The sequence below is a fragment of the Amphiura filiformis genome, chromosome 11 (assembly GCF_039555335.1).
Source record: "Amphiura filiformis chromosome 11, Afil_fr2py, whole genome shotgun sequence".
Taxonomy (NCBI): domain Eukaryota; kingdom Metazoa; phylum Echinodermata; class Ophiuroidea; order Amphilepidida; family Amphiuridae; genus Amphiura; species Amphiura filiformis.
Window position 1 is genome coordinate 9,727,452 of NC_092638.1, and position 20,874 is coordinate 9,748,325.

Here is a 20,874-nt window from a genome sequence, read left to right on the forward strand (position 1 = left end):
AGTAACACCTTGCTATATGTTTACATTATGAGTGTAGAAGAAAGCAATTGGTGAAGCCACCTGTATTGACAAGTTGGATAGACCTGAGAGCAACATATAAGGTATAGTAACACCTTGCTATATGTTTACATTATGAGTGTAGGAGAAAGCAACTGGTAAAGCCTCCTGCATTGACAAGTTGGATAGACCTGAGAGCAACATATAAGGTATAGTAACACCTTGCTATATGTTTACATTATGAGTGTAGAAGAAAGCAATTGGTGAAGCCTCCTGCATTGACAAGTTGGATAGACCTGAGAGCAACATATAAGGTATAGTAACACCTTGCTATATGTTTACATTATGAGTGTAAGAGAAAGCAACTGGTAAAGCCTCCTGCATTGACAAGTTGGATAGACCTGAGAGCAACATATAAGGTATAGTAACACCTTGCTATATGTTTACATTATGAGTGTAAGAGAAAGCAACTGGTGAAGCCTCCTGCATTGACAAGTTGGATAGACCTGAGAGCAACATATAAGGTATAGTAACACCTTGCAATATGTTTACATTATGAGTGTAAGAGAAAGCAACTGGTGAAGCCACCTGTATTGACAAGTTGGATAGACCTGAGAGCAACGTATAAGGTATATAGTAACAACTTGCTGTACCATTTTTCACCCTCATGTGGTGGTGACGTCAGTGTGCATTTCATTGTTGCACAGCCTCAAATCAATAGCAATCGCTCAAAGTGCTGGTGTACACACTCACATGCTTAAAGACATCACATAGATGTACAAGCTAAACAGCTGCTGCTTCAACGTGTTGACGTCACTGCCACATTGGGGATGAAAAATGGTATATTTTACCTTATGAGTGTAAGAGGTTTACCTTATGAGTGTAAGAGAAGGCAACAGGTGAAGCCACCCACATTGATAACAGTTCCTAGTTCCTAGTTATTTTATTTCCATCATTAAAAAAACATACAAATAGAAAAATAACAAAATCCAATAAGATGGAAGAGGTACAATGAAAGGCAATAAGCCTGCAAAATGTTGACCCCCCATACAAAAGTTAGAAAAATACTACCTTACAAATATATTACCAAAAAACAAACTATTTACTAAAAACAGTACAAACATATAGCAAGCAAGCTCATTAAACTTACAATACAATAGCAATTTGAATCAACAAGATTATAGATTTGTTCATTAGTAACCACAAAAAATATGCATTGCTCTTGGAACATATAAAATATAAGGTATACATGTAGTAACACCTTCGATTTTCAAAATGTTTACATTGCACAAGAATTATTCGGGCAGGTAAAAGTCACATGGAAGGTGTATACATATCATTAATCCATTATAGCCAAGCACCACCATCCAAATAGCTAGTGAGGCAATAGCATCTGGTTGTAAATCGTTAGTAGTCCCCCAACAACAGCATCTATATATAAGTCGTATAGATTGTCCTTTGTGCCCTGGTCTCCTTTTGCTATGTGATAGAACATACACTGTAGAACATATCTTGTACAGGGCTCCTCCACAGGCATCTTCAGGATGTGTCTTAGGAAGTGAAGTTGACGCTGCGGTCGCTGCTTTACAAGATCGATGAGAGGCTGGTTGTCAGTCATAGCATAGATCAGGGCATTGCTTACACAGTCAAGGGGCTTGACTGGGTATGCCATGATGTTCTTTGGTTTCAGATGACTGTGCTTGAGTCCACCTTGATTGGTTTTGCTGGCAACGCTTTGGTGGTACCTTAATACACAATTTCCTTTGCTATCCATGCAAGTTGGACTTGGCCATATTTTATGGATTGTAATTCTGACCTCCCTCTTACAATATCCTGAAGGCCACAAAGATATACCATCATATTGAGCAGTTGCTTGGGGTTGTCTGATCCCAGCTTCCCATTCTCCCATTGATCTTCTTCTTTCTTGGCGGATATTGGTTGAGCTTGTTTAGGTGGTTTATTTACGCCATCTTGGGACTTTCTCTTCATTTCGGTGTCCAGTGTGAGCTGCAGTTCTTTAAAGGATGGGTCACTTAGCAGTTTGTAATTTATGTGGTTGATATCGAAATACTTCTGAATACTAGTGATCATCTAGTATGTTGTAGCCCCAGGATACTCCTTGCCATTTTGCTTTCTGGCCTCGCAGATGCATACAAATGGACTTAGTGAATAATTGATCACATCCTTGGTCATGAGGCACATTGATAAAACTCTTGTCTTCTTTGGCTGCTTTCTTGTTTCTCCACTTGAGCCACTTTCGAACTAGGCATACTTGTAAGCCCAATTAGCCTTCGCTTTGGTTTTGGTTGGAAATGCCAAATTGCAAAGGTTTGTCAGTGGTCTGTTTTTTTTACAAACCGTTCGTTTTCCTCAACTTGGGTAAGGGCCCAAAGTTGTCAGATGTCATGATGCTAGTGTAGGCCAATGATGCCAGCATCTGAACACTGGTCATCTTTGCACTATTTCATTTACTTTTAAATTTACCTATTACATGTTATTACATTATGAAGAAAAACTTCAACCGGTCCTGTTTAGTGTCTCAAATGAAACTCACATGCCTTTTATACTTATAGTAAGTAGAGGCCACATTGGTCTATCTGCTCTAGTTAGGGTTTTCGTGCAACATTTTTGGACAAAGGTGTCAGCCGGGTTAAAATTAACCATAAGAGTCTTATCTTTCTGATTAACCCGGCTGGCATTTCTGAAAAGTGATGTGAGACATGTGGTTTGTGAGTGTACCAAAATGGACCATTATTTTTCTCAAGTGTCCTTAAAGGAAGGCCAGATATGGGCTGATTGTCTGACCACCTACACCTTTGTGCACCTTTCCTTTAACCCCCTGGACACTCACTGCTGGTCATCTAACAGCATTTCTGATTGGTTGATAACTTGAAATGCTCATCTCAATTGCCAATTATGACCAGGCTTTAAACTATTTATGGTCAAACTTGTATTTGCAGATGATCTTATTAATACCCTCCTTGATTGGTTCAAAATTGGACACAGTATTAATTTTGGCCAATCGGCAGGTAGTTCTCATGGGGTTATAATATCTATGCATGAAAGTGTTAGCAAAGCTGGGTTTAACTGAAATATATTTTTTCTTATACCATTGTAGAATTATTACCAGCGCAAACCTCAAGGATTACATGGAGCATTGCAAGATGTAGGCATTGAGTTCAGTGGTAGGCAGCATTCAGGTGAGTGATCAACTGTTCATAAATTGGGCTATTCCATTTAAAATCCACACTACCCCTGTGGAAGATTTTGGAAATGTATTCCACAGGGGAGTATGAATTTCAAATGGAATGAACACATTAGCAGCTCCATTTGAAACTCGCCCTCCCTTTGTGGAAGATTCGGGTTGAATCTTTCTCAGAGGGTGTATGAAATTCAAATGGAGCTGCCTATGTGTTCATTCCATTTGAAATTATACTCCCTGTGGAAGATATTTCCAAAATCTTCCCAGGAATAGTGTGGATTTTAAATGGAATCTTTAATCAATGATCATGGCATAAAATGACAAAAGGCACAAAGTATGCGATTTTACTTGGAACAATTGATGCGATACCATATCAATATTTTATAACCTGATTCAGTTGGAAGTAGGAAAAATAATCATTTTGACAATCAAATTTTTGCTTCAATGTTTATATGCTGTAAATTGTAGAAGATATAGTTATTGAAAAAAATAGTCATGGTATTTGGACCCCGGTGGGTTCAGTCTTCACTGACAATGTGTACGCATGATGGTTCCAATTAGGGTACTTTTCAAGAAATGTCCATGAATTTTCGAGGACAAAATTGTTCGCGATTGTCCAAATTAGGGGTGTTTTGGAGCAAAATTGTCAAAAAAAAAAAAAATAGGGTATATTTCTAGGACTTTGATCCGTGTTTTACCGCTACAGTTTTCAAGTTATTGTCCTTATTTCCCGTGAAATAGGGGTAAAAATTCAAAAGCGTCCTTAAATGGTAAAAATAGGGTATTATTTCAAAAAAATGTCCTCGATTCCTCGTGATAAGGGGGTGAAATGAAAATGCGTCCTCAAAATGATAAAAATAGGGGAGGTATTTGGGGGAAAATTTTCCTTGATTTCGCGTAAAATAGGGGGTAAAATTGCTGCAAATGTCCTCGATTCCCCGTGAAATAGGGGTCATTTTCAAATCCTGGAACGGTCATACGTCCTACCTTTAAATACAAACTGAACCCACCGGGATTTGGACTTATTATATGCTGTAAATTTTAGATATAGTTATTGAAAAAAGTAGTCATGGTATTTGGACTTTTGGACAAAGATTGATCTAATTTCAGTACTGTTATTAGGGTTCAACACATCTTTTCTAGTGTGATATGGGTATGCTGCTTCAATCCACATAATACAGAGTACCACTGAAAGACTCAATTTAATTTGGAATGCTATTGGTTTTGTCTTTGATGTGATATAATCTTTATTTTAGTTGCAAATGAAAGTTTGAAGTTTGGGAGGGTTATTTCTTACCACATTTATAATATATAATCGCATGTACACGTATGGTTATTTATTTATAGAGATTTTAAGAGCGAAAAAAGTGATACTAATAAAAAAGTTTGAAAAAAAGAAGAAGTTGGAATATTATAACACAGTCAATAGCATTAGCAATAAAATAGTAAATTTTTGTGTGCTACATGCACTTTTCACCCCCCTTAGAATTTTAGCATTAAAGAAGCAAATTTTTGCACGCTAACATGCACACAATTCTGAGGCTCACTCCTTCATGAAAATTTAAAGTTATTATAAAGTATATATTATTTTTCTCATACAGGACTGGATGACTCTAGAAACACTGCAAAGTTAGCATGGCGTATGATATGCGATGGATGCGTCATGAAAATTACACGGACCATGCAAAGGGTAGGTTACGCTGCCGTTATGAGATAGCGAGATAATAATTTCATTCATTTAGATTGCCAACACTGCCGTATAAGACATTTGTGTCATGTATTTCCGCTGACTGTGTTGCTCACCTGACTTGAACACAAGATTCTTTGTCAAAAAGGGTTGCAACTGTGTTAAACACAAGTTTTCACTATGAAGGGCAACATCGACATTCTCTGGAGCACAAATCTGTAGCAAATAGCACCATATTTAAATAGCTACATGGCATGAAGAAATTTTTTGAAATGCAAATCAAGTTTTAAAGCAGGAGTTGTCAATTATATTTGGTTGTGTGCCACAGAGGGCCATAATCATATTCAAGATTTGCATTTGAGGGCCAAATACACCTTGATGCTGTTGTTTACCTTACACTTCAGAGATATATAAAGGGCCAAGCATAATTGGTCAGCGGACCACTTATTGAGAACCCCTGGTCTCAAGTACCTGTCAATATGTGGGAGACATGTTTTTATCATAATTAATTGTAAATGAAAGAGAAGAAATGCACATTGTACTATATGGCTTAAGGTTGTGCAACATTGTTTTCAGCGACCTTCAGTAAAGCATAGTGATCATTTGTAATTGTGCAATATAAGTCTGTGGCTAAGGTCCAGATAAAAGTTTAGGAACATATTGTGCAATAATGTCTGAAGTTTATTGTAAAAATCAAATATAGCAAGTGTGTATTTTAGATGTTAAGTATTCATGATGAGTTGATGACTACTTGAAATTACGTGTTGTGACAAGTTACAGTAGTTGTGTAAGTGTTAAACAAATTTTGTTGTACAATGTATTTCTAAATATAACAAATTAAGGGAGCGATCGTTATTTATGGCAGGGGAGGGATGGGTAAATTTAGGGGGGAACATGAAATTTTTTTGTGGTCTTGAGGGGGGAACCTGAAATTTTTAGTTGAACCAGGAGGGGGGATTGTTAAATTTTAAATGGAGAAAATTTGGAAAACAAGGGGGAACGCGAAAATTTTGAGCGGACGCGAGGGGGGAACGCGAAATTTTTTGTCGATATTTTTGCCAAAACACCCATTCCCCCCTGCTGTAAATAACGATCGGTCCCTAAGTGTGCTACTGAAAATAGCAAACATTTATATATAATGCAAGAGGTTTATTATTAGTGTCTGTTTTTTGTTTTTGTTTTCTTCAAAAAGCTTAGTCTTTACTGAGACATACATGTACAAGTCTGAATCATAAAGATGCATATTTGTATTTTGTGTTGGATTGAGTAACATGCATGGATTATACAAGTAATCTTGTAATCAAATAAAACCCATTTTATATTGTTTATTATTTGTGGATTAATATAATCGAGATTTCTTGAAGATTGAGAAATACCTCATTATTCTTATTCTGTTGTACCTATTCGAACAATGGGCTATTCCAGTTGAAATCCTTAATCTCCCACACAGGGGCGTAGATTTCAAATGGAGTCACAGTCACCCATTCAGGTACCCCCATTTGAAATTCTCACTCCCTGTGTGGAAGTGATGTCTTCCATAGGGGGTGTATGGCCTAATGTCTGTCAAGCATAGAATTAACAGCGACTGATGGACTATAGGACCTTTTCTGGTGTTTGCTGTAGGTGTAGAATATATTTTATCAACAGTGAAAAATGTGCTTGTATGTATATATTTATTTATTTAATGTAACATGTTAGCTCTATTTTAAATGTATATGTATGAATGTAGAGATTGATGTGTTGTTAGCATAAAACTTGTTACAATTTTCAGTAAAAATACTTAAATCAAAGTTTGGTGTGTAAAACGATAGGTCCGCTTTGTTACATATGGAGGGAGGACATCGACATTTGAGGATTGGCATGATTAGTGAACTATTGAATGACACAGGGGGTGTCACTTTTATAAGTGCTTGGGTAACCAAGTGAGTTCCAGGGGTTCCGAAGGTGACCCCATACAAGACCAAAAATGGGTAAAACAATATCCTCACTGAGACTACTTCTGTTTAAAAATATACCTCATCTGAGACATAAGCCTTTTGAAATATGGTGGGCACAAAAGGAGATGGCGTACTTAACTTTGAAGTGAGTAATCTTTTGTCCGGCTGAGAAGCATACAAAAGCTCATTGCAGTGTTGCATATGGATACCCTATGTGAGACCATGAATCATTGTAAGAATACCCTTTATGGAGACTATCAACTAGGATTAAAACTTATAATGGAATTTCAAGTCTTCAGGTAGAAGATGGAAAATTTAAGTAGATATTGAAGTACTTTACAACAGGATCAACACCCAACACCACAAATTCAAGTACAATTTTTTCAGGATTTTATTTTGAAAGTATGTGTAATATGTTGTCAGAGTCTGAATTTGACACATCATTGGGTGGCTTTTGTGATTTTGATATTCCTTTTGCAAGTCCCAGGACTTCTGCCGGTCCTCCGATTTTGTAGAACGAGCTTGGTTACATCAGGGCTGGCATTCCAGGAGACTTGAGTGTATGTGTGGAAAATGTCATAAGCAAATTTTATTAAATAATTTTTTAATGCGTTGGAAGTCTATTAAGTTTTCAAATATTTTTATGCTTGTAGTTATATACCCTTACCCAAGAAAACTTTTTTTTCTGCCTACACAGCATTTAGGTAGACTAATTCTATATTCAGGTGTACATTTTGCATAATTAGTACTCATCCTCAAAAATTAAATGTCCTATAACTGCAAATGCAAAAGAAACAAAGGTGTTTACTAGATGGGATTCAATCTTGTACATTTATATTGTATGATTAGGGAACAGATCAGAAGTTTGATGACATTTTATAAATGAAAGTGTCTTCGTTAAGAGGCTGTCCCTCCCTGAATCATAAGTGTGAAATGTTGAAAACTCCACATTTTTTACAAACAGAATCAGACATTTTGACCCTCTCTCCTAAGGAAAGGACGTTTGTTAACAGGATGCGATTGAACTTTTGATTTATTCCTTAGGTTATGAATGAATCCAATGCTAAATTAAAAGAATAACGGGACCTTGGTCAGAACCTGAATCCAGTCCAAAATCAAAACCACAAAGGGGTAAAAATATGAAAGACAATATCCGAAATATGTCTCACCTTGTGAAACTTTTAAAAACGAAACATTTGTCAATGTTTTGTGCATTATTTGTCAATTTTACTTTTATACCAAATGTTTTTATATTGTAAATAGAGTATAAAAAATGCTTCTCAGTATGATAATAAAATTAATATATTTTTGACAAATTATCATTGTAATTGTGGCTTTTTGTGTGTGGAGGAGAAAATTAACAATATTATTAATCAATAATCTGAACAATTTGGGTCTAATAATTTCATTACATGAAATGTTTTTATGATTATTTTACAGACTGTCCAGAAACGTCCTGTGCCAACCAAAGCAATTGAGTCAAATCAAGCAAGCGCTCAAGTCCTTCAAACTCAAGCAATAAATCAAGCAACTCATATGCAAGGTTTTGCTCAATATCCTCCGGTGACAGATTCCAAGGCAACAAAAGGGCATTTTGACAATGTCATCATAACAGCTCCTGTAAGTAACGTCGCATCGTACCAACAGCAGATGGTTTGGACGGCAACTGCAACCATTTCAGATGCGAGACAAAGTGAGGATATTTACATTGCTCCCGCATCAACACAACAACATAAGGAGGAAGGGGAGGAGGAAAGATATTGCAACTCAGATGATGATGATGATGACTTTGTAACAGCAACACAAGCACTTGCATGGGAAGATAAATGGGGACATAGTGAGCCCAATTCAGAACAGTCAGGTGTTAAGAGTGTTCCTGGTATACCGAGCGTTATGACACCCAAAGTTGCATTGGGTGTAACAGATGCACCATGTCCTAATTTGGAAGATAAATCTGGCAATACTGTGAGTGCCCAATCACTTATACCAGTCCAAACATGTTTAAGGTCTGGTGTTAAAGATGGCAACACTGATGGACAAAGCAATGGTAGAGTAGGTGTGAAGAGACCGAGTCCTTTGAGTAGTGAAAAATGGTCGCACACAATATCCAAGCCAAGTGATGCTAAACAGGTTGCCAATTCAACTCAAAATAAACAATCGCCAATACTGTGGACGTCATATCCAACTAAAATCAACAATTCCAACCGCAAACGATCAGAATTCAAAACTCCAATTGGCCCTGCCCCAATGACAAGAAAATCCCCTTTTAATACCAATGGTACTCTGAAAACACCACCTAGTTCAACAACCATAGCTTCAAAGGTACTAAGAACGCCAACCTATAGTCCTACCTTGTCATCAGGAATGCTGCAAGGAAACATTACCCCACCCATGTGTGGGTGTGGTCGTCGGGCAAAGAAAAACAATGTTGTGTCACCGGGACCGAACCAAGGGAGAGGGTTCTATAGTTGTCCAAATAGGAGAGGCGGTAGGAGTAGCGAGTTTGCTCTACATGATTCGACAAATCGACGGAGCAAGCAAGGTTGCGGATATTTCAAATGGGAAAGCGTGGTGATTAAAGAAAAACTTGCTGTGTCCAGTACACCTGTGTTGAAATACAAACAAACTTCAATATCCAAATATAGATCTACACCAGTGTTGAAGTTGAACTATATCAAGTCTACACCAACGACACCAGTGATAGGATACAAACCTACACCTAGTCCGGTAGGAAGACTTGGTCAGTCATATATCAGTGAAGGTGTAAGACTGGGGAATGGAAGTAAATTGGGGGGTTTGGGGAAACGATTGGGAATGAGCCAAAGGACAGTTTTGAAACCACCAACTTTGAATTTATGATGTTGTTGTAAATGTTTAAATTTATAAAAGCATGCCCCTATTCTGGTAGGGAGACTTGGTCATAATCCTATATCAGCAAAGGTGTGAGGCTGGGGAATGAAAGTAAATTGGGGGACTTTGGAAGGTGAATAGGGATGAGTCAAAAGACACTTTTGAACCCACCAACTTTTATTAGTCATATCAGTGAAGGTATCAAGACTAGCCAGTGAAAGTAAATTAAGGGTTTTGAAAAATTATTAGATATGAGTCAAAAGAACAGATTTGAAACCACCACCAGCTCTGAATTTATGATGTTACAAATGTTTAAACTTCATTAAAAAAGCACACAGGTTGACTTGCTTGTTGTGGAGTCAAAGAATGAGGGTCACACCAACAACCTCATATGATCTCATTCCCACTTATTCTCCATCAGAATGAGAGCTTTAGGAATCATTGGAAAGCCCCCTACCTGTTCCATTGACCCTGTGAAATTTTAGGATGGAACTCTAGAAGATATTTTGTTTGTGTAAGCCGAAATGTACTTTAAGGGGGTACTACACCCATTGCATTTATTTACATCAGCGATGTACCATTTCTTGGCTTCTACCTTTAAAAGCATATAAGCTACATTGATACCGATGCCACCAGTAGAACCAGAAGATTTGCATACCACTTTGTCCATTTTTTTCTCATTTCTTCACAAAATCCAAAAAAAAAAAAAAAATGCAATGGGTGTAGTACCCCCTTAACTGAAGTGGGTAAACCCATATAATATATTCACTGGACCTTCAATGCACATTTTGACTCCCGTATCAAAAGGAGGGATTGAAGTACTGTATTATGTTAAAACTCCTAGAGCTATTCCATCTACAGCCTGCACATTGAATGCACTCATGCCTCATATTCCAGGAATTGTGAAACAGGCCAGCTTCAAAAACGAGGTTAGCAGCTATCTAGGCGCCAAAATCCCCTTTTAATACCAATGGTACTCTGAAAACACCACCTAGTTCAACAACCGTAGCTTCAAAGGTACTAAGAACGCCAACCTATAGTCCTACCTTGTCATCAGGAATGCTGCAAGGAAACATTACCCCACCCGTGTGTGGGTGTGGTCGTCGGGCAAAGAAAAACAATGTTGTGTCACCAGGACCGAACCAAGGGAGAGGGTTCTATAGTTGTCCAAATAGGAGAGGCGGTAGGAGTAGCGAGTTTGCTCTACATGATTCGACAAATCGACGGAGCAAGCAAGGTTGCGGATATTTCAAATGGGAAAGCGTGGTGATTAAAGAAAAACTTGCTGTGTCCAGTACACCTGTGTTGAAATACAAACAAACTTCAATATCCAATTATAGATCTACACCAGTGTTGAAGTTGAACTATAACAAGTCTACACCAACGACACCAGTGATAGGATACAAACCTACACCTAGTCCGGTAGGGAGACTTGGTCAGTCATATATCAGTGAAGGTGTAAGACTGGGGAATGGAAGTAAATTGGGGGGTTTGGGGAAACGATTGGGAATGAGCCAAAGGACAGTTTTGAAACCACCAACTTTGAATTTATGATGTTGTTGTAAATGTTTAAATTTATAAAAGCATGCCCCTATTCTGGTAGGGAGACTTGGTCATAATCCTATATCAGCAAAGGTGTGAGGCTGGGGAATGAAAGTAAATTGGGGGACTTTGGAAGGTGAATAGGGATGAGTCAAAAGACACTTTTGAACCCACCAACTTTTATTAGTCATATCAGTGAAGGTATCAAGACTAGCCAGTGAAAGTAAATTAAGGGTTTTGAAAAATTATTAGATATGAGTCAAAAGAACAGATTTGAAACCACCACCAGCTCTGAATTTATGATGTTACAAATGTTTAAACTTCATTAAAAAAGCACACAGGTTGACTTGCTTGTTGTGGAGTCAAAGAATGAGGGTCACACCAACAACCTCATATGATCTCATTCCCACTTATTCTCCATCAGAATGAGAGCTTTAGGAATCATTGGAAAGCCCCCTACCTGTTCCATTGACCCTGTGAAATTTTAGAATGGAACTCTAGAAGATATTTTGTTTGTGTAAGCCGAAATGTACTTTAAGGGGGTACTACACCCATTGCATTTATTTACATCAGCGATGTACCATTTCTTGGCTTCTACCTTCAAAAGCATATAAGCTACATTGATACCGATGCCACCAATAGAACCAGAAGATTTGCATACCACTTTGTCCATTTTTTTCTCATTTCTTCACAAAATCCAAAAAAAAAAAATGCAATGGGTGTAGTACCCCCTTAACTGAAGTGGGTAAACTCATATAATATATTCACTGGACCTTCAATGCACATTTTGACTCCCGTATCAAAAGGAGGGATTGAAGTACTGTATTATGTTAAAACTCCTAGAGCTATTCCATCTACAGCCTGCACATTGAATGCACTCATGCCTCATATTCCAGGAATTGTGAAACAGGCCAGCTTCAAAAACGAGGTTAGCAGCTATCTAGGCGCCAATTCGTCAGCTAAACTGTAATGATAAAAGCTGTTAGTGCCTTGATATGTCTTGACATAAATGAATTTAAAAAAAAAAGCAATATTGTATTGTAGGAGGCCCCCTTCAATTTTTTTTCTTCAAAATGATGACTTTTGTATGATAGCAATGTACTTTGATAACTAACATACAGTGTATGTACCCTGCAAAAATCAAGGCGATGCTTTGTTTGTGACAAAATCTGAGATTTTTAATAAAACGATGTGTCCCGTCATTTTGTTTGTACGTTCAAAATATTAGTAGAATATGCATATGTTCATAATACTATGTATCCACATGTGGCGTATGGGTTGGTCATACCACATAAAAAGGGTTATTCTCTGTCACGATTGACAAGAGTGCAGAATTAGTTGCTGGTCGTCATTGTGACAGGTGGCAATTAGGCAAGGCAAGGCAATTGGAGTGCAATTAGCGCAGTTAAAACATAAGCATCGTTAGGATAGTTTACTAGGGGAAAAAAGGCTCAGCATTTTCAGTCTTTTCTCAAACTGAGTAAACTGAAGTGTGAATGACATTGCAGTCCTGACCTCTCTGTACTGCTGTGGAGATTGCTGCTTTTCATCAACTTTTTCAACAAAATTTTGTTTCTAATTTTATGTACAATTCTCTTTTGCCAACACATTGTGTGAATATAACAAAGGAATTCGATGCAACAAAGGGATATTTTTGACATTTTAGATTATTTATTTATTTATTTATTTCAACTTTCTTATACCCAGGGTAACTCCTTCAATGTCAAAACACTGGTTTCCAAGCAGAGTCAATACATTGTGAACAAGAAGCATAAATATATATACAGTAACCAATCATAAAATACAAATATTATTATTGAAAGTAAAAATAAGATTTCAAGGAATTTCCTAAATTGGCTGTTTTTACAAATTCTTTCAAAGATCATGGTCACATTTTGTTTCGACCAAAGTGGTAAAGAATATTAACAAATATTTCTAATATTAAACATTAATACAGGTGATCTAATCTGCATGCCGTATATTTCTCACAACAATAATTTCCCTTATTTGCTGATTTCTGCTATTGAGCATGCATAAGTTGTCTGATTGGCTCAGGATTTTTTAAATCTACCCAATCAAAATTCTTGGGACGGAGCATGCATATGGGGACCACTTCAGCTTTTGATCAAATGTTGCGGCTGAATCATCTATATATCTTACTACGTTGATAGGCATGGCATGACAGGTTTGTGGTGGTAATCACCACAGAGAAGCATCAACATCTGTGAACTTTGACGAGATCTACAATTATTTAGAGGTTGACACAGCTTGCACATCTACTTCTTCTATTGGTCATAACAGTAACGCAGATTGTTTTAGATTGGCTCTGCGGGTTGCAAAGCTTGTAATCAACCTCAAAGACCAGTATTTTATAGCAGCAAATACTTTGTGGAGCACATCAGTCGCAACTGTTAGCACATTCAGAACAAAACATTTTGAAAAGAGCTACCTGTTTGTGGAAAGCTCCAATAGTTAGCAGCCCGGGTTAGCAGATTTCCCACTTCGAGAATACCTTTTTAATATAATAGTCAGGTATCATCTTAAAATGGAACTGGGTAGTAGCCAACACATTCTGTATTTAGTTGCTATTGGCATTATAATCATCACGACTCTCATTGGCAACATGGCCACAATAGCTGCTTTCCTCAAAGTAACACTTCTACAACAGAAACCAGGTTATTTATTGATTCTGAACCTCGCATGCGCTGACCTTGGGATAGGCCTGGTTGAAATTTTCCATTTCCCTCAACTTGCCTTGAAAATGTGGCCATATGGCAAATCTGGATGTATGCTGATCAATTTTATGATTAATCTGTTTCTCACTGCTGGATTGGTAACAATCGTAGCAATAAGCATGGATCGATTTCTGCTTCTGTCCAGAGAGTATCCGAAGTATCTGAGGATCCAATCCAGAAAGCGCATAATTTGTATCATCGGTGGGATTTGGCTCTATGGTATTCTGATGGGAATCGTCGATGTACTCTTTTGGGATAAACTGACACCACCTGGTTTTCATGATTACTTTGACTTCAGCAAAAATTGCCGCTCACCACCAAACCACAACCTGGTGTTTGCATTGGTGAAGTTCTTTACACAAATGATTGGTCCACTCCTTGCAGTTGAATCATTCAGTGTTGCTTTTTTTGTTCGGCTGATACGAAAATTGCGACAACCAATGGTGCACCCCATGAGCAACACCAGTATGGCATCTCAAAATCCAAGTTCAAGTAGGTCTGCTGCAGGACCAAGTGGTAGCTCTACAGGACCAATGGCTCATGGAGCAGCTATACCTAGGCCTGACGCTGATCCCAACAAGCGCTACAAGAAGGCAGCCATAGTACTTGGTGCTATTGTATTGGTTGTCAACATCTGCACATTGCCATTTGTACTGTATGCCTTCATCACCCCTTTTTGTACCCAGTGTAATAAAGCCTACCATCGTGACCAACTGGCTTATGTAATGTATCTCAACTCCTGCATTAATCCATTTCTGTATGCAGCTACCATGATCAAGATACGCAAGTTTTACAAACGTGTCCTGTGCAACTCGCGGTGACTTTTTTACAAACAGTTGTCAAGATAAACAATGAAACTATAAAGTGATTGTAAATACAGTTGATTGACTACTTATTAGATGGTGCTTACCACAATGTTTTTATCTGATGATAACTTCAGGAAAAACTTTCGATCAGGAAATGGTAGCGGAGAACAGAAAATTGCAGCAGAAAAAACTTGTTAACCCATGTCTTTTTGCTATCGGAAGGGAAAGAGTAAACGAAAAGGGAAAGAAGATGAACAAAGAAGTCACCGACCCCTCGCACTAGATCACCAGCCTGTACCCACGGGGGTTTCGGGCTAGCGTTTCCATGAATATGACTTATACGCTGATTGCATCATCGCATCACGTGGTATCCATGCATGCAATGCTTTTCATAGTTAGACCCTCCCTCGGGCCCATGGAGAACGACTGGTAATGTAGATTATATAACATTTAATAAACCCGATACATGGATTAGGAAAACTATTATAAAAAAATAAACAAGTTGATATGTAGATTAATTGAGTTTTCGTCGACACTAGTGCTCCAGGAGCATGATAACTTTGTTGCTGGTAGTTAGGGCTTAGTGGTGTGTTGGTATAATATTTGGAGTGAAGGAGAAGGTGGTTTTAGCTCTACTTATTTACCCAGAGATGGAACTGAGACCGTGGGACAGTCTATTCAGTAAGGTTAAAATGGTGCACTATAATGTATTTTGGACAAAAGGCATGTAAATACATCAATAAAAAAGTTTCCATTTGATTGGATAGTCATAACTTGAGTAAAGTTAATTAAAAGCAACAAAATCCAGAAGAACATTTAGAGTATTTTGAAAGTTCTGCAATATGATACCACACTTGTTTAAAAATAAACCAGAATAACATGTAGGTGCAATTCAAAAAGTGACATAAGAAGGATGTTTTAACGGGTATCAACCATGCAGAATACTCTCCAGATTTAAAAAAACCCTGAAGTCACACTGTGTAATTTTAACTTTTCAAATCCCAACAAACATCACTCAATCATATTAATCTTTGGATCATTTGGTATTATATAGAGTTTTTTTATAATTGACTCCTTTTCTAGCCTTTCTGGCCTGATTGGAGTTAGCCGAGCCAAATTGCTATAAACGGCTGAAAGGGGCCAATTATAAGGAAACTCTCAGATTTTTGAATTTGACATACTAAATAGGCAATTTATGTCTAGATTACAAAAAAAAAAAAATGTTTTCAAGTGTATCATTTGGACACTGAAAATTTCTCATTATAAATAGTAGTGTGACTTCTAGTGAAATGAGGGAATGTGTTAATATACGATTTCGGTCCAGTTTTAATTTGGTTATTCTTTGCCAAATATAAAATACTAGTAACAGCTGTCAGGAACGTTGCTTTGTTGTCTTCAAAACACAATGAATTTGGATGAATCCAATAAGGTGTAAGTTGGGACATGTGTAAACATTACAAATTGCCAAAAAATCAGATTTGAAAAAAAAACACCCCAAATTACCAAACTCATTTTAAAAGATCATACAATGAGTTTATTTTGAAACTTTACCAAACTGAATTGATTTTGATATATGTACCATAACTACTGGTATATATGCCCCAAGATGGGTGATTTCACTCTAAAACTAGGGATGGAAAAACTTTTTCTTTTCTTTTCCAGGGATGGAAATACTTCCTATAATTTGTATAATGGTCTTGCCTGATGCGCTGGTAATTTCTATCATCTATGTCAATGTTTTGTTGTTTCATACCTGGTATGGAGCATGGAATGTCATTTTTTAAAGCCATAATGTGTGATTACGTAAAAAATAGATTCCTATTTAAATGTTACTTTTCACCAATTTAATTTCAAGCCAAACAAATGAGGAAAAACAAAGAAAATTGCTATTTCGTTCCAGTGCCTAACTTGACCTCAGACGAAATAGCAATATGCATACAGTTTATACGTCACTAGATTCAATGATAAACATGCAAGCGATGTGTTTAGCCATCACTCAATTGGTGAACTCGTAATAAAACTGGATATCTCTGGATTTAATATAAAAACTTAAATTTTACTGTAATTAAAGCACTTTAGGCTTAGTCTTTAATAGTATTTTAGTACACCACAGGGCATTACAATCATGCAAAAAGTAGAAATTTACTGCAGTTTCCTAAAAAAAACCTGAAAATGCGTGTGAAATTGGGTGAAAAGTACTAAAACAGGCTGAAAGTAAATAAAGTTGGGGAAATTTTGACACAAAAAAACTAAATTCAGGTTTTTAAACTGAAAATTCTCATGCCTGAATCACACATAATGGCTTTAACTAATATTTCTTTTTATAAAATTTGTTCTTACATGTGAGAGCAAAGCATTGATTTATGAACTTGGCCAAAATTACCACTGGGCTTATAGCGGAGTACACCTTATAGTTTCTAGAATGTTTTGAAGAAAAAAAGGGTACAGAATTCCTAATGAACAAAAAAAAGGTCTAGTGAATTGAAAAGATTTTCATTTTGTTTCATGGTATCTTAAAAAACGCATGATTATAAATGTGACATGATCAAGGGGAATGAGTCACAAAAATGAGTCGAAAATGAGTTTTACACATGTTTCTAAAGAGGACATTTAGAGCTTTCAGAAACTGAAAATCCGCAAGTTGATATGACTTTTCTTTGTGAAATTACATCAATTTATCAATCGCTGAAAACAATATAAAACAAAAGAATTGTAACACTTTCTTTGCCAATATTTCAAAATCAATATTAGCGACATCCGACTCATTTCCCTTGATCGTGTCACATATGTTCAAATAAACATTGAACTTAGTATCTAAGTTCACTGAACACCACTTACATTTCCCCATATGTGACCGTACAGCACGAATGAGCCGTGAATGTCCTCAATGGTATTCTGAGTTACAGTGTAAAATGGGCATGAAGGTCATATTCATAGGTATTTCAATTTGGTGCTACGTGTATCTCATTAAATGAGGTACACGTAGCACCAAATTGAGGTACCTATGAATACGACCTTCATGCCCATTTTACACTGTAACTCAGAATACAATTGAGGACATTTACGGCTCATTCGTGCTGTACGGTCACATATTAAGGTTTGTCTTTGGTCTTAACCCTAACAGCCCTGAATACTACAAAATACTACTTGATATATGCGCTGTTCGTGCATGTATCCCACGTGGTGTGATGACGCAATCGCCCTAAGTGATATATAGGCACGGTTTCGCTGGCCAGTGAAGCCCAAGACCCGTGGCAAGGTGTCGCCGACCGAGTGCTTGGCATGCGAGGGGTCTCGGGTTCGAATCCCACCCAGAGCAAACAACTTCTTTCCTTCTTTTCTCTCTTTATTCTTTCCTTCTTTCCCTTCCTGCCGTAAAAAAGCCCCTAGGCGGTTAGGGTTAGAGCCATAATGTGTGATTTGCTTCACAGCGACGCCCTCAATTTTTACTCGGATTTCTACTTTTTGCATAATTATAATGCCCAGTGGTATACTAAAATACCACGTAAAAGACTAAGCCTGAAGTGCTTTTATAAAAGTAAAATTTAACTTTTTGTATTAAAAGCGGGTCGACCCGGTTTTTATTCAGAGTTCAGCGATGGAGTACTTGCTAACATGTACCGTGGATGTCAGCTTGTATGTAGACATGCATGTCGAAGCGCGATGCTCTGTGCAGTTAAATGTAATACGATCGGCAAGCGTAGTACACGCATTGTAGGCGTTGGAATGAATCGCAATTTTCTTCGTTATACCTCATGAATTTGTTTGGCTCAATAATGTGATCAAGGAGTATTTCGTGATCCTAGCATCCTCTTTTTATGACATTTTTCAGTAGATATCCACGAAAAAAAGCTTATTCCCAAAATTTCAGGTGATTTTGCGTTTGCGAATTATGCATGATTATGTGTATTACACTGCTCCATAGACAATGTGTTTCGTTCTGGTGCACCAGAACGAAATTCAAAAATCCTGATATCTTTGCTAAACGAATTAATCTGCAAGAAATTTTTTGTACATAAACATTATGTAGCCAGAGGTTTCCAGTGATATAAAAATCTCAACTTTTCTTGAGAAAAGTGGGGGATGATGCTGTGGATCACGAAATGCCCTTTTAAATGAGAATCTATTTTTTATGCAAATCACACATTATTGCTTTAACCCTGGAATTATGCTAAAATTTTGGTCTAAAGTAATGTTTCTATATAAATGTAAATATATTTAAAATGGTGCAGACTTGATAAATTTATGAATGCTCAGTTTTGGAAAAAATCCAATAAAAAAAGGGTTTTTTTACCCACATTTTTTCGAGCAATGTAACAGAAAGAATTAAAAAAAAAAAACCAACTAGATAATAATATCTATGACCAGTTTTTAAATTTTTTTGAATTAATTTATCTATTTATGACCAACTTGGAGAAATTTTCACCCAAAATGGTTAAAACTGCTCAATTTTGCTAAAAGTCATGAAAAGTCTGATTTATGGCCAAATTTAAAAGAAAAATTTAAGTGCATTTTAAACAAGAATGTGATTTACTCAGTGAAAACTCAGTGAAAACTTAGTGACATGGAAGTTACAGACTACTCGTACAATGGTCACTTTTTCTTTGAAATATGACAGGGCGTTGATTAGAGGGGGAGCGTTTATTACTGACAATGCAGTATAGGATGGCCTTTTTTATTAAACTTTTTGCGCTCAAATTGTGAATAATAGATCAGGTTTCTAAGAACAACCTGACCAGGGCTGACCTGGTCGTACTGAAGAAGTAGTTCATTTTTTATCAAATGTCATGGAATACAAAAATTGTTGATGCTACTTCTGTGTGTTATATTAAAGGGGTGGTTTTCACCAAGATATTAATAAATGGATGAATAATGTAGTGCTCAACAATACTGCATTGTGAAGACTTTGTGAAAACTTAATTGGCATCAAGATGTTGAGGGTCACCTTGTCCAACAATCAGCTGAATAGCACCAAATATTTTTAGAAAATCTTATTGTCCAGTGCATATTACGTGTTAATACGAAATGTTGATGCTACTTCTGTGTGTTGTATTATATATACTGCGCCAATAAAGTATCCTTACACTTCGAAAAATAATCACAATTTCCAAACTGAACAATATTGGGGTAAATTTGTTTTCTTAATAGATGCCCTATCTAATCCTGCACATTATGACACCACATTGAATCCAATGTGACTTCAAGAAGGAAAGTTACAAGCATTTGATTAGACGAAGGTCCAGTTTTAAAAGTGACAAACTGGCCTATTCAAAATTCCACAGACTAGACATCTGGTTTGATAGTGGTGAATGGCTAATTTATGCGTTTTGCTTTAATTAAGAACAAAAGGACCAAAAGAAAACTGAAACAAAAGAACTGCCAAATAAAATGAAATTTATGAAAAGTACAGAGAAGCAAAAACTGAAATAAAAACTGTTTTAAATAACGCTTCATTGAAGAAGCTGTGTTGTCTCTTTGTTTCGCTTGTTGGAATCTTTTTGCGCCTTGTATAGGCCAGTTTGTCACTTTTAAAACTGTACCTTTGTCTAGCATGTCTAGTCAATTGCTTGTAACTTTACTTCTTGAGGTCACATTGGATTCAATATAGTGTCATAATGTGCTGTATTAGATAGTGCATTTATCAAAAAAACAAATTTACCCCAATATTGTTCAGTTTTGAAATTATGATTATTTTTCCAAGTGTAAGGATATTTTATTGGCGCAGTATATATTAAAGTTGTGGTTTTCCCTACTAAGATTTTAATAAATAGATGAATAAAGTAGCATGCAACAATACTGCATTTTGAAGACTTAATTCCCAGGACTTAATTGACAGCCTCTTATTCTTGGAAAGATGTTGAAGGTCACCTTGTCCAACAATCAGCTGAATAGCACCAAATATTTATAGAATATCTTATTGTCCAGCATTACGTGTTGCAAAGGCTCTTCCTGTCATCTTGTGAGATGTCTTTGATACAAATGTCAACACTCTGTGCATCGCAACTATTGTGATAACAAAATTTGAGGGGCAGTAATATTTGAAAGCCATTGAATATGTATTGGAAAACTTTCAACCAATCAGGGTGCTTGAATTGATCAAGCCTTATGGACAATCATG

At 36.8% G+C, this 20,874-nt stretch overlaps 2 protein-coding genes across 2 annotated transcripts in view; both read left to right on the forward strand.

Moving 5' to 3' along the window:
- Window positions 1-11,899, forward strand: part of LOC140163457 (ERI1 exoribonuclease 2-like) — a 30,374-nt gene extending 18,475 nt beyond the window's left edge. The window contains exons 7-10 of the mRNA XM_072186771.1: window positions 3,116-3,197; window positions 4,801-4,889; window positions 8,264-9,679; window positions 10,619-11,899. Of these exons, the coding sequence (XP_072042872.1) occupies window positions 3,116-3,197; window positions 4,801-4,889; window positions 8,264-9,679; window positions 10,619-11,227 (2,196 nt within the window). The 3' untranslated portion in view covers window positions 11,228-11,899. The remainder of the gene's footprint in view (window positions 1-3,115; window positions 3,198-4,800; window positions 4,890-8,263; window positions 9,680-10,618) is intronic.
- Window positions 11,900-13,838: 1,939 nt separating this feature from the next.
- Window positions 13,839-14,771, forward strand: LOC140163458 (beta-3 adrenergic receptor-like). Its single transcript, XM_072186772.1, has one exon. The coding sequence runs from the start codon at window positions 13,839-13,841 to the stop codon at window positions 14,769-14,771; it is 933 nt and encodes a 310-aa protein (XP_072042873.1).
- Window positions 14,772-20,874: the final 6,103 nt, after the last annotated feature.